The sequence below is a fragment of the Phaethon lepturus genome, unplaced genomic scaffold, assembly GCF_000687285.1.
Source record: "Phaethon lepturus isolate BGI_N335 unplaced genomic scaffold, ASM68728v1 scaffold7869, whole genome shotgun sequence".
NCBI classification, from domain to species: Eukaryota; Metazoa; Chordata; class Aves; order Phaethontiformes; family Phaethontidae; genus Phaethon; species Phaethon lepturus.
In genome coordinates this window covers 55,124-68,661 of record NW_010565597.1, presented here as the reverse complement: position 1 = coordinate 68,661, position 13,538 = coordinate 55,124, and the positions used below count along the sequence as shown (strand labels likewise).

Genomic DNA, 13,538 nt, shown 5'->3' with positions numbered 1-13,538 from the left:
ACATGACTGCTGTGCAGTGGTCCAGATAATAACAGCCCAGCACTAGTCATCTACTTGAATGCTAAAACATTGTAAGTTCCAAGGCTTGTTTCAATTTTTGTCTTTATCTTTTTCCGGGATTCAACATGGTTTTAAGTATCCAGTAGTTTTGAATTGTAAATCAAGATGGGCATGGTGATTATACAAATAAATAGGACTAATTTGGTTTTAAAACTATTTCAATGTCAATGCTAGTTCAATTTCATTGAGGAAAAAAAAATGTAAAGGTGTCCAGCCTTCTCTGTAGTTTGGTTCTGCCTCCCTCCTGTTGATGATTTCTTTCCTAGCTAATGAAAGCAGACCAAATGTACTTTTTCCTCTCTTTGCTTCCACTTCAAAGGTGAATCAAACATGACTCACCACAAAAGTATAGTGGATTCAAGGAGGGAAAGAATAGGGCTCAGTGAAAGATGAGTCAGGAAGTACGTTTTCGGTCCAGCATGGAGGCAACTCCTGGAATAATTTTCAGCAAAGGAAAGGAGAGGTTGCGTAGGAGGACTATTAGAGGCCCCTTATGCGTGGAGCCTGGGGCAGGCCATCATTCATCATCCTTGTGACAGCCCTCTTTTTCAAGAGAAGCCTTTCCTCCCCACTCTTTGCATTTCTGTGAACCCCAGCATTTGTGGTGTGGGGTTTTTTTGTTTGGGTTTGTTTTGGTGGGTTTTTTTTTAATTCACAGTCTTCCAAGGTAGGTGTACACTGGAAAAGCCTTGGAGGCAGGAGCTACAGAAATCTGACAAGAGTTACTTGATATTCATTTTCTGCCTTTCTATTTGGTCCCTCTCAACACATAATATTAAGGCAAAAGTTATTTCATTTTCTCCTTAGTCAGCTGAAACATATTCTCTTCTGTGATACCAGCAATGAAACGTTTTTTCCAGGTTTAATTAACAGTCAAATAATAACACAAATGCTTTTGCAGAATTTTGCTAAAGGTTCTCTATCCTCAGTTGAATAACAAAGGTCTTCGAGAGCATGTGCTTCAGTTTTAGTCATTTGCAGAGAGCATCCATTTAATTTTTTTCTTGCTTTCACAAGCAAACTGACTGATAGTTGGTTTGTTCTCTATTTCAGGTCGTGGAGACTAATTTGGTTGCTTTTGACTGTCACTGGATCATTATAAATGAGGTAACTGTCAAGTGAACATTGCTGTGAATCATGAATCCTGTTTTCAGGCTTACTGAACATATTCATGCTGATCTTGAATTTGCCAACAGGAAGCCGTAGCTACAACAAAGTCCAGGCATGCTGGGGGAGTGGATATTGCTTAACAAAAATAGAATGACAAGTTCTTGGACTTTGCTGTTTTGTCTTGTGTATTTTAAACAGAAGTCCTTGAATGAATAAACGGAAAATAAAATGAAAAAAACCCTTTCCTTCTGAGTATCCTGAGATTTCACATTTGACTTGAGATGACTGTTTTTAGAGGATCTTTTCAAGGTCTTTTTTCATATGTAATCTTTTGTAGTGTATTTTGTTTACATTTGTTTTATATTAATAATTTTTAAAAATAATAATAATAATAAAATCCTACCTTTCCCTTTCCTTTAAGAATTCCCCTAGAATTCAGTCATGGTTGATACCCAAACCCATTTATATTAGTGGGAGGCTTTTTTGTGGACTTCTGGATCAGGTCATGTATGAATGTTCATGAAGGGAAAAAAGCAAGAAAGTTAAATTGTGATCCTATTCTTAAACTGTGAAATAGGTTCTTCCATGAACATTTGTAAGATAAAATATGAAAAGTCAAACTGTGAAGTAGGTTTGCATATAAAACACTGAACAATACAGTTGTTCTTAGATTTGATGACATTCAGATTTTTCCTTTGTTTCATGAAAAGCAATTTAGGTCCAGAACAGCTGAATTCCCTGGAGAGATAACTGTCCCCTAACATGTAGATTATGCAACTCTTGTATATTTTCAGGATAAAAGGTTGCTTGGAGATATCGCATGTAAATTCCAGGTCTACTCTCTGGATTTACTGTGCACTTCTGTTTTCGTACTTACTTACTCGATTTTCATTAGTACAGTGTGCCAGTAGTGAGGTAATTTAATCCAAAGCACTTTTTTCAAGGTTATAGTAAGGTATAACATTGTTGCAGTCGGATTGTACTACTTTGTCCTACTCATTTAAACCAGTGGACTTTTAGCCCATTTTCCCTGGAGAAAATTATGCCTCAAAGTGCTGTGAATACAACTCAAGTCCAGCAGAAATTATTGATTTGGATTCTGTGTTGCTCCTGACCAGTAACATGTGTGTTTTCCAGCACCGAATGCGGCCTTGCTGGTTGAGAACCCAGCTTTAAGCTACAGACAGTTGCAAGAACAACCAACCTCCATGCTTGCTTTTTCCTGTCAGATTAAACTAGAATTCACTTGCAGTGAGTGGAATCTTGAAGTAGAGTGTTCATCTCTACTCTTCAGAGATTACACTATTTTAAAAAGAGCATTAACTAAATCTAAAGCAGTCCACCATTAACCTCTGTATCAATAGATTAGACAACAATTTCTTAGGCAGAACCCGATTGGCTCACTGTTCAAGTTAAAGATACTGCCACTGGTTTTTAATTTCAAATGTTACTTGAATTGGAACGTTCAAAAGAAGGTGCTTGCTTTTAGCTGTGTCAGGTCCTCCACCCTCAAAAAGCAAAATAAAACTGAGGATTCATTCCTGATGCACATGCTTTCTCTTTGCTTTTTATTGAGAAATTAGTGTGTCTGTGGAAAAAAAATCTGCTTTCTGAGCATTGTTGTTTGCACATTGCAACAGATTACACAGCAGAGCAATCAAAGTCGTTAGACTCTAAACTGTATTCTCCACTCCAAAATTCTTTCTCTGGACTGTGGTCCGAACAGCTAGGAGAGCTGAATGATGTATGTAGAGAAACATACATCGTCCTTTTTGTAGTCTTGTATGTGAAATGGGTGAAAGTCGTGATTAGGTTCATTCTGACAAACTGTGCTGTAAACCATAGTCATTAAAATCTCTGTATCTCATTCAGTCATTCTAGCTGCTGTTTTTAAAAAAGGTGAATGAATGAATTAAAAAATGTTTAATGCCATCTCAGCTTAATCTGCTTCTGGACCTAAGTCCATATTCCCACTTACTTTACAAGCAACTTACTTGCAAATCCGTTTTGTTTCAGAATGCTAATCATCTCAGTATTTTGTGGACACAAACATGAGATGAACAATAAATAAGTTTTGTAGATAATGATATGGAGAGAGTCATGTTTTGCCCTAGTTTTCTTTATCACTATGTTCAAGTTACAACATGTAAATATTTCTGGACTGACGAATATTGCATAACATTACTTGCTTAGAGCAACATTTTACCAGTTCAGTAATAAGATCACAATGCCTCCACTTTGGCAGTGCAAGATTTTGAAACGCAGTGATTTATGGGTCTCTTACTTGTGTGGTATATAAAATATCTATTTTCACATCCAAGTCCATTTGATATGGTTGTCCATTAGCTGTTGATGACCACAGTACTTCCATATGACTGTGAAATGATCTCAGAGCTCTGCCTGTTTTGCTGCTTACATAAATCTTTTGTGACATCTTAGACAACTTAGACATCTGTGTTTGTGTGCTTGTATTGGCTAAATCAAATGATCAACTAAGTAACTGTAAGTCTGCTTCTCTGGCCTCCTAATTTGAAAATCTAAGATGATCTGTTACAGTGAGAATACATTATTTTGCAAAATCCACATATGATTCATTGCAAGCATTCCTTGCAATGAGATGCCAAAATAAGCTGGAATTCTCTTTCCTTTTCCATTGCTGTGCCAAGGGCATACAACACACTTACTGAGTATAGTAATACAAAAGGAAATACCACCTTCAGTTTTGTGATCAGGAATCTGCTTAGGCTTTGTGGGGTAACATCTGTTATCTTAATTGCTCACTTTCTTAATTTTTATTGTCCCATTAGTTGCTATTTTATGTAATAGAGCAAATTTGCTTGAAGACTGTGTATCATAATGGAAATGCATGTGTGGGAGGAGGGGGGTTGTTCCCATAAAATGAAAGGATTCATAATTTGCTAAAGCATGATACATCGTATTAGTCCTTTGCAAATAGTACAAATCCCTTCTCATCAGTGCAGTCAGCTGAGGAAATGTTCTCCAAATAAATGTTCCTATTTCTTCAGGGTCTTAAAGCAGATGGTGCAATTCTTTATTTAAAACTTGCAGGAGTCATAGATTTGAATGTAGTCATGATAAAATATGCCTTAACAAAATTTTTCTCACTCTCTCTCTGCCCACCCCCCCATCAGGCTGTCTCTGCCTGTCTCTTTTCCTCTGCGCAATAGTAAATATAACCTCAAAAAGCTCAGGATAGTAAAAATATATTTCTTTATGGCTCTTAAATCACAAATGTACAGTAAACTTTGATTTATTTAGTGGAACTAAAGAAGTGACATTTGTATGATTTTCATCACTTTTTTCTTTCTTTTTTTTAAATGAAAGAAACATCCCTTTTAAAATTGTAAAGCTGTGTGTCTCAAGCATTTTCCTTTATTAAAACATTCAGGGTCATCTTACTATGCCCAAGGCTGTCACCAGTTCTCTATTACTATTGTTTACTCAAGGACAACCCAAAACACTTTCCACTGCCTACAGTTACCATATGGCAGGTGAAAATATTAATGCTACTGTACAAAGGATTGGTTGGATTTAAACTCAATAATATGCACAATTATGACCAGCTCTATTAAAATTAAAATGGAAACCATGCACAGAAAGACTGATTTGTGTGAGAAGAAACTGAAAAGGTTGGCTTGATTAGCTTATGAAAACGAAGACTGAAAGAGGATATGCTCTCTATTTATAAATACATACAGAGTGTGAATAAATGCGTCGTCGTCAAGGGCTAGAGGACAAGACTAGCACAGGAACAAAGGGGTTCAAATTGCCCAAGAATAAGTTGAAAGCCAAAGTTAGCAGAAGATTTCTAATTACCAGAGGCATCCGGATCTGGAAGAACTCCCTTCTTTGAGGAGAGAATTAAAAAAAAAACCAACACCAACCCAAACTCTTCTAAAGAACAGTTTATGGAAGAAGATCCAACAGTTTTGCCCATCATAACACAAGAGAGGACTGAGGACCCACAAGCTTGTATTCAAAGCCTACTTTCAGATGAATACATGTTCTTCCTAGGAGACCAATGCATTCAGCTTGCTCTGTGGTGTTTCAGCTCAATGCACCCCACCATGAAGAAGAGAGTAGATCATGATGATGTTTTAAGCTTGAGCAGCTAGATCAGGTCCTAAAATCACAGCTCAGTTCCAGGAGCTCACATAATTCTACATTTTAATATGGATAATTGATTAATAGTAGCATTAGAGGTTCATTGGAACCCTTGCATTTTCCAACGGTGACGGCAGGTCAGGTGTGAAATACCACCCTCTTTGGTACAGGTTGGTGACCAAGCTGCCAGCTCTTTTTTTTCAGACGGGTGAGAGCCAATGGACAGACTGATTTAGCCCTGTTTTCTCCAAATTCTTGCACTTTTTTTCTCTGTGAAGGCTAAAAATTGATTTCTCCTTGTCCTGTTAGTTTTCTCTTTTTCATCATCCTCCCTAGAACCTAAGAAACCTAAGGAAAATATAGTAGAGCAAATGATTATGCAGTTCAATATCTCCCTTTACTTGTCTTGGAGTTTGTGCATAATCTAGCCTAAATTTATACAGCTGCCAACTCGCTTCAATTTGGCCAATTTTGTAAGTTTTTTTGACATTTGGTGCTTGTATAACAGATCATCTGCCATCCTTATATCAATTATACTGCATCCTCCTTTGAAGTGCAAATGAAAATTGTTTACCCACATACAATAGTTGCTTTATATAGTTTCCTTAAGTCAGATCCAAAATTCAAGAATGAGAAATGATCTTGAAGAGTCATTACATAAAAGGCTCATCACTCAGTCAATGCCAAGTATTAAAAAAATGACGAAGAAATATATAACAAATTACTAAAGTTGAATTTAGCTTTTCATAGCATTGCTTTCTTGTTAACCTAAAATCTGGATTTATGATGCAGTTGGTAGAATTCACAGCATTTAAAATAATATCTGTCATTAAGCTATTGTTGTATATACCTCCTTGGCAACAATACAAAAACCTCTTCGGTGTTTGGAATTCTGTTTTTAGCTCCCAGGTGATGTACAAAAATATGAGGTAGTAACCTAAAGGTTAAAATGAGAACACTCTAATTAAAATGCACCAAAAAATGCTAAATATGGAAAAAACAAATACACTTTTGAGGCAGAAAAGAGAAATGTTTGAGCAGCTGAAAGTCAAAATCTCTTTTAAAGTATTACTTAGCAATATAACATGGCCATGCAGGTGTCAGTTTTTATATTATTAGAATGAGTCTAATAGTCTTGCTGTTACAGTTTGGGCACAGTGTATAATGAAACCAGGCAAACTTTTTAAAAATCCTTTGAGAAAGAATATAGTTTAAAATCAAGATAAGTTTCTTGTGCTCTCCTTTCTGATTATATTGAAAGTATTATAAAAAAAATTACATGTCTTTATCTAAAACAGCTTTTTTTTTTTTCCATGTGAAATGATACAGACTAAAAGAAAAGATGGCATCTTAAGCTGAGAGAAACCATTATCTATGGTACATTAAGGATTAATGGACCAGAAATGCAAGATATTACATTGGACGCAGCTGATGCCATGTGTTATTTTTGTTTGCAGAAAAATCTATATTTCATAAAGAATATTAATAACAGATGAATTCAGAAACTATGACAATCCGTGAAGAAGAATACAATATTTTTACTGTAGTCAAGAGAGTAGACATGAAAATTTACATCTCATGTATTTCTCTTCCAAACTTTCAAGGAAATAAACAAATGCCAGTATGCCCAAAGTTGCTTCAAAATAATTATTTTAAATAATGCTAACCGAAAGTCACACAAAAAAAAAAAAAAAAAAAAAAGAGAGAGAGAGAGGCCAAAATTACTGGGATAGTTGTCTTAACATTTAAAGAACTGTTTTTTTAAAAAGCTTGGCTTCCTTGTCACAAGAAAGATCCTGCAATTTCGGTTCAAGTCTGTCTCCTGGTGTCTCCTAAGTTCTTGATTATGCGTATAGATCAGGAAGCTAGAGGTAAAATAAAAGACTATGGTGTTTAGTTAGAGGTATAACAGTGCAGATGTGCTGTATCCTTCAAAAAATTAAAAGCTATGAATAAACAAATGAGAATCAGAAATATTCAATAAACTATGGCTGAATGCAAATCTATGTTAAATGCAGGCTGCTAACAGGAGCTCATGAAGCACCTCCCTTACTGGGGGGGTATCCACAAAATTAAATGGTTAGAAAGTTTGGGGCATCAGCCTCTGTAATTAAGACAGATTATGAATAAACAGTTCAATATGATGAAAAAAAATAGATTTTAGTTAAAAAGATTGAGCAATTTTGTAGATTATTTCCATGCTTTACAGAAAAATACAGACATAGAATTTCCTTGAAAGCTACCACTTGACCCTATTTCAGTCATCAGCAAAAAACCCATGTTTAACTGAAGTTCAAGTACTTATGCGAAGGTTGGAGTCAGTTGCTGTTGCTTGTGAGCCCACGCTCCTCTTGCTCCGTGTTCCCCGAGGGCCTCATTGTTCAGTGGTGTAAAACACCATGTTCCCAAACTACAGGACTGTTTTTCTGGTTTCCCTGACCTGCCTTAAAGTTAATATTTTAAGCTTAATATTTCACATACTGATGTGTTTACTTAGGGTTTTTTTTTTTTTTTCCTTTAAGGTGTGTGTCCATAGAGCTGAGAGTTCACTTGTAAGCCTTAATAGGTACCCTATGGAATAAAAACTTGGTTTTTAATATAAGTCTTGCTATAAACAAGCACGTACACACCTAGAATGCTCTAATGCATCGTCTTTGCCCTTTTGGTAAATTATGTTTGCTAACTTGCACATTGTTTATAGGTTCTTGATATCCCGTTTCCAAGAAATGAACACTTAAGGCCTGAATAATTGTCTGTACCTTCATAGTTCCTAAGTAATGCTACACTTATAAATGCATCATGCTATGACTTCCTACTGATTTACATGTTATCTGCCAAGGATGCTGTGAAACACTTTTAAGTAAAAGATCAAAGTTAAAAGGAGAGGAGAGAAAACCTAAAATGAAACAACTAAGCCCAGTTCCATCTACAAAGATTCAGTGAGGTGTGGGCACAGTACACATTAAAGTTTTGCAATTATTGTAAGGATGGTATGTCAGTTGTTTTAATGAGCACATATACATTCTTTTTGAGTCTACGGCAGAGCTCAACAATAGCCATGTAGCAATCTTGCCTATGGGTCCTCTCGGTTTATTTTTCTTTTATAATCTCATGGTAACACTTCTGTATTTTAACTCTTATGTATATTCTCTCCCTTGCCTTATCTTCCAGGAAATAAACGATGTGGATGTGCAGGAGCTGGTGAGAAGGTCAATTGGAAGGTTAACAATTATTCGGCAGACATTTCCAGTTCCCCAAAACATAAGTCAGCGCTGTTTCCGTGGCAACCACAGAATATCTTCGTCACTGTGTGATCCGAAGGACCCTTTCTCCCAAAGCATGGAGGTAGTTCATATGCCAGTCTATTCCCACCTGGGAACTGTCTTTCTAGATAAGCACAAGGTTTTTCCCCAGAACCTTAGTGTAATTTAATGTTTATTTTTCATGTTCTCTCTGACATGTAGTTTAATGGCTCATGGCATGAGAACAAAATATTTGGGTAGTGGATGAGTGCGGTTGACGGATGAGAACAACTCGCTCTCTCCAAGCAGTTGAGAAAAAAAGTCCAAAAAAGCCACCTGATCTCGGGGCAGTGAGACAGTTATTTTGTGGCCGTGCTAAATTTTATTTTTTGTCATCTCACCAAGAATTTCTTCCCCATAGACAATGTGTCTTGAGTTCAGGATGGAAAAATTTCTTTACTGAGAGGGTGGTCAATCATTGGAACAGGTTGCCCAGGGAGGTGGTGGAGTCACCATCACTGGAAGTGTTCAAAAACCATGTACTTGTGGCACTTCAGGATGTGGTTTAGTGGGCGTGGTGGTGTGTTAATGGTTGGACTTGATGATCTTAAAGGTCTTTTCCAACCCTAATGATTCTGTGGGGTGCCATACTTCTCTAAGCCACAAATGTGCTGTCAATAGGAAAGCCTTCCTGAGGGTCACCTGTGTCATCTGTTTCAAGTGTCTTGGCATATGCACCTAAATCTATACCTGTGTTCCAAAAAGGCCTTATTTTCAGGGTTGTCAGATCACAGTTAAACTATAAGAGCCTTCCTACCATGTGAAATTAGCAACAGCATCATGGCCACTGTCCTCCTGACTTCACATACTTTTTCAAGAGCAAGTCCACTATCTCTCTTATATATCTGGTTAGGCTTCATTATGACAAAGCTAGGGCAAATCAGAAATATTAAATTGGCTCAAGATGTTGATTTTGTTTTTGGAATTTTTTTGCGTGGTCATTTATGAAGTTATAGAAAGATGACTGCATTGGCGGTGGTGCAGGAGGAGTCTATCTGACTTGGCAGCAAAGAGTAGTTGCGATGCTGAAGGAAAGGAGTGAGAGAAATAGGGAAATGTTGAGGAGCGTCCTTGCTTACAACAAAAATATTTAAGGGGAAAAGAAGTATTGTGGCTGGTCTTTCCCTGTTTCAGGTTAGCTGTAAGAGCTTTTGCCTCACTAATTGTTCACAAAGCAGCCAGTAAGCAACTACTGACGACATGAAAAAGTTTGGCTGTAGCACACTACACAGTGATCCTGTGAGTTCTTAAAAGAAACAGGGCTGTGTGAGGTCAATAAGTGCATAGGGTATCTCTAGAGACTATTTAAGAAGTGTGAAAAAACTTTAGGTTGCGCTGTTCTTTTACAGCACCATGGTCCTAGGGGGAACTTTGGTAGTCTATGGATAACGCATAGAAACTGAGGGTATTATTAGGTGCAGCCACTACAGATTGCAAAAAGCAGTTTTAATGAACAAAGTTACTGACTACAGCAAGATAGAAAACAGGAATTGTGTATTAGTGGGAGACTTCATGTTTTGGTTTATTTTTCTCTTCAACTTCACATTAATTTCATTTTCACTTCAACAGTGAACTGACTCCAGGAAAGAAAAGTTCTAGAAAACAAAGTTTATTTTCTACAAATTGGCAAATTATGTTTAATGTGTTAGATTGGACCTTATACCTTAACCTGTGCTTCTTCTGATCAACCTATAGCTTGGAGAGCTGTCATGTTCTTATTTAAAGTTCTCATAACATTTTGGCTCAAAAGAATGATGGAAGCTTGACTGGTTAAATTGTTCTGCACAGCTGAGTTGCTTTTTTCATGCTTTCCCCAATATGGCTGCACTTCATTAGTAGCTGAGTGAGATGATAAAAAATGAAAGGAAGAAAAACTCTGACACAGTTTCCCCTGTGTCTTCATATGATGCACAGACCTTCGAGTAGCTGTGGGGTTTGTTTGCTGTTTCTTTGTTCTCCCCAACAATATTATAAATTAACTTGTATTCCAGCGGGTAATTGGAACAGTTAATAAATTGAAATTTCTAATGCCTTCTTTTGTGCCATCGAAGTATGACTAATCAGAAATATTCTCTGGAAATTGTAAGAGTGAATTTCTTGATTTATTTTTTTTCTGAATTACTTCCCTTAAAGTCTGTGTGAATAATTAATTTTTTTCACCATCCTTATTAAAACACTGAAAAATATTTTGGTGCGCATCTCTTCTTGTGCCTCTCGGATTGTCCTAGTCAAAACAACAACAACAAATTCTATAAATTTGTAAAATTTTGGAGTCAGGAAGTTAAAAACTGGGTTCACAGAATTGTTCAGTACCATAACCCTTTTGTCTAAAAACTATGTGCAATAATCTAGGTATACATAAAATATACACTGTTGATCCAGATTAATCGTTCATACTTAATCTGATTGCTAAATACCTTTCTTCTACATTCTGGAACAAAATACCACATCTGAATTTTGAATTGTATCAACAGGAGGTTATGCAGTTTGATACTGCTTGCTAATGCAAGTGTCCAGCCATTAGTCTGAGAGACTTGGAATAAATAAAGGATCAGTAGTGGATACCAGGCAATACATTAAATGTCCTGCTAAATTTACATGGGAAATTAATGAAAGTGTAAAGTGCCTTTAAATTACAGCCCCACTCTGTGCATTAGGACAATCAGTAATGAAGCATACTTCTGGTAGTGATAGGGAAGGGTGATTTTGAGAAGCAGAAATTAATCATAGTGTCTTTATCATTACATTATCAGTGATTGATTGCTGTAAATGTTACGATGAACTATTAGTGAAGGAATAACAATGCTTAATAATTGGTGAGCTCTGTACTCCTGAGCCCTGTTAATACTTGATGAAGGCCCAGCTATATTACTCTTAGATTAGTGAGTGCATCCTTCCTCATGAACTGTGACAACAGTCTTCCGTTCTCATGATACTGAGTTACGGGAGCTACCTTGAAAGCAATGTCATTTTGCTGGGAAATGATGACATGGCATCTGTAGCCCTTCATGTACCAATTTAGTCTCATTAGTGACCTTATTGTCCCTGCTCTCTAGAGGGTTGTGTTTTTCTTTCTCCTTTGGTGAAGGCTTATGTAAAAGAAATTTGTCTCACAGCATAGTAATAATTTCTTCTCTCTCCCTCAAACAAATGCCTCTGGGGTGCTGACTTCTTTGGGGAAATACGTTTTTAGCCGAAATGCTTTGAATTCTTTGTAGGTTTAGAATATACAGACAAATCATCTGAGTTATTTTAAAAATGCTTGATTAATCTGGGCCCAGATCCTCAATCCATGCTTTTAATCCTGTGATGCACAGTGATGCCTGGCCTGTGCATCTGCAGAAAGTAAATTAGTTCCTGGGTGAATACTGAAATAGAAATATTCAGAGCCACCGGAGTCATGGGAGAAACTCGAGTAAGAATAGAGAAGAGTCTTCCTGAAAGAGGGAGAGAAGGATCATTGTCATTTAAAGAAAAAGGGAAATAAGGATCAGAAGTTCTGTGTGTTTGTGGTACTAACAATGTAGAGTTGTAAAGGCAATAGAGGATCCCAGGAGTTTATCAGGAGGGAAAGAAGCTTTCCATTAGACTTCCTTCAATAAAATGTGGAGGACAAAATGCCCCAGGAAATTCTGGCAAGCTAATGAGAAAGATGACCTCTTTCCTGGATGCTAGGCAGAGATGGAGTCTGTCACAAAACTTTCCTGTGAGAACTGAGCAGATTGCAGATGACACAGGCAAAACCAGCATAAAGATGAAATTTGCATAAGAAAATAAAAACAAAACAAAAAGTTCTATGGAAAGGAGTAATTAGGCAGGAAAAGAGGCTATTCTTTTTTTTCTTTTTTTTTTTTTTTTTAAGGTGATGTGTGGATTTGCTAGTCACTGTCTTAGATCTTCAGCATTACTGTGCTTCCTTGGCATACATCCCCTTCCAATAACTGCAGGACTTTCCCAGTCTTTGGATATTTTTAAGAGGCAGAACCAGGAACATTCTCCACAAAGCTGGCATACTTTTCTATTATAAGCTTCCTTCTTCTTTTAGCATTTTGAGCAGATCATCTGTAGGGAGAACTTACACAGAGCAGTCAACATATTCCACAAATCTGGGAAATGTCTTTTGGCTTGTCTGTGACTGATGGAGGAAAAAAAAAAAAAGCAGCCTTGCCTCAGTTAGCAAGTTGCTGTTAACTAATTTGTTTTCAGGCACTAGGAATGCTCTACAGCCCCCTTCATAGTGCATCTGAGGAAACTGAGTTTCCCTCAATAACTTCATGCCCCATGGCTTCAAATACCACCAGGTTATCTAAAAATAATATTCCCAAAGATCCTTCTCATTTCTGAACATCATTTCTGTTCCCAAGAACCTCTGTTCAGGAGAGCTGAGGTTGCTCTTTATGATACTGTTAGTAACTTAAATATTCCTGCCATCTGAAGACAGAAATTACTGAAATAAAGCTATATTGTAAATTAGTTATTTCAGAAGCGTTCATGAACTCTGAGCTTCTGTTCTTTTACATTAAATTGTGTCTTTCGCATCTGACTTTGTACTGTGTGCATTTAAAAGTACATATAGAGAAATAGTACATGGGTAAGTGGAACTGGCACACAAGTAATTTCTTTTCTTGAGTTCAACTGTTCTCTCTTTGATGCCAAACTGGAACTTCCCCATGCTGTATGTGTGTAACTGTGCTTACAGTGAAACATATACACATTTACTCAGTAAGAGTTTCATCCTGCAAGGAATTAACAGCCATTGCCAAGTACTCCCAAGTGACAGGAAACACCATAAATTGCAGAATCGACATACAACTGTGCATTGAGAAAGATTTCATCAGGTCATATTTAATTCCAGAAATTGCCTCAGTCAGAACTGACTTAAAAAATCAGGAAAAAACCCACACTGAAATGACTTGTTTAAAATTTTCAGAGTTTCTGTTT

At 36.8% G+C, this 13,538-nt stretch overlaps 1 protein-coding gene across 1 annotated transcript in view; it reads left to right on the top strand.

The window, feature by feature from the left end:
• Positions 1 to 8,466: 8,466 nt before the first annotated feature.
• The window catches only part of LOC104627127, a gene marked incomplete at its 5' end in the record, with an annotated part of 31,532 nt that continues 26,460 nt past the window's right edge, over positions 8,467 to 13,538 (top strand). Inside the window, one exon of the mRNA XM_010295237.1 lies at positions 8,467 to 8,640. Coding sequence (XP_010293539.1) covers positions 8,467 to 8,640 — 174 coding nt within the window. The remainder of the gene's footprint in view (positions 8,641 to 13,538) is intronic.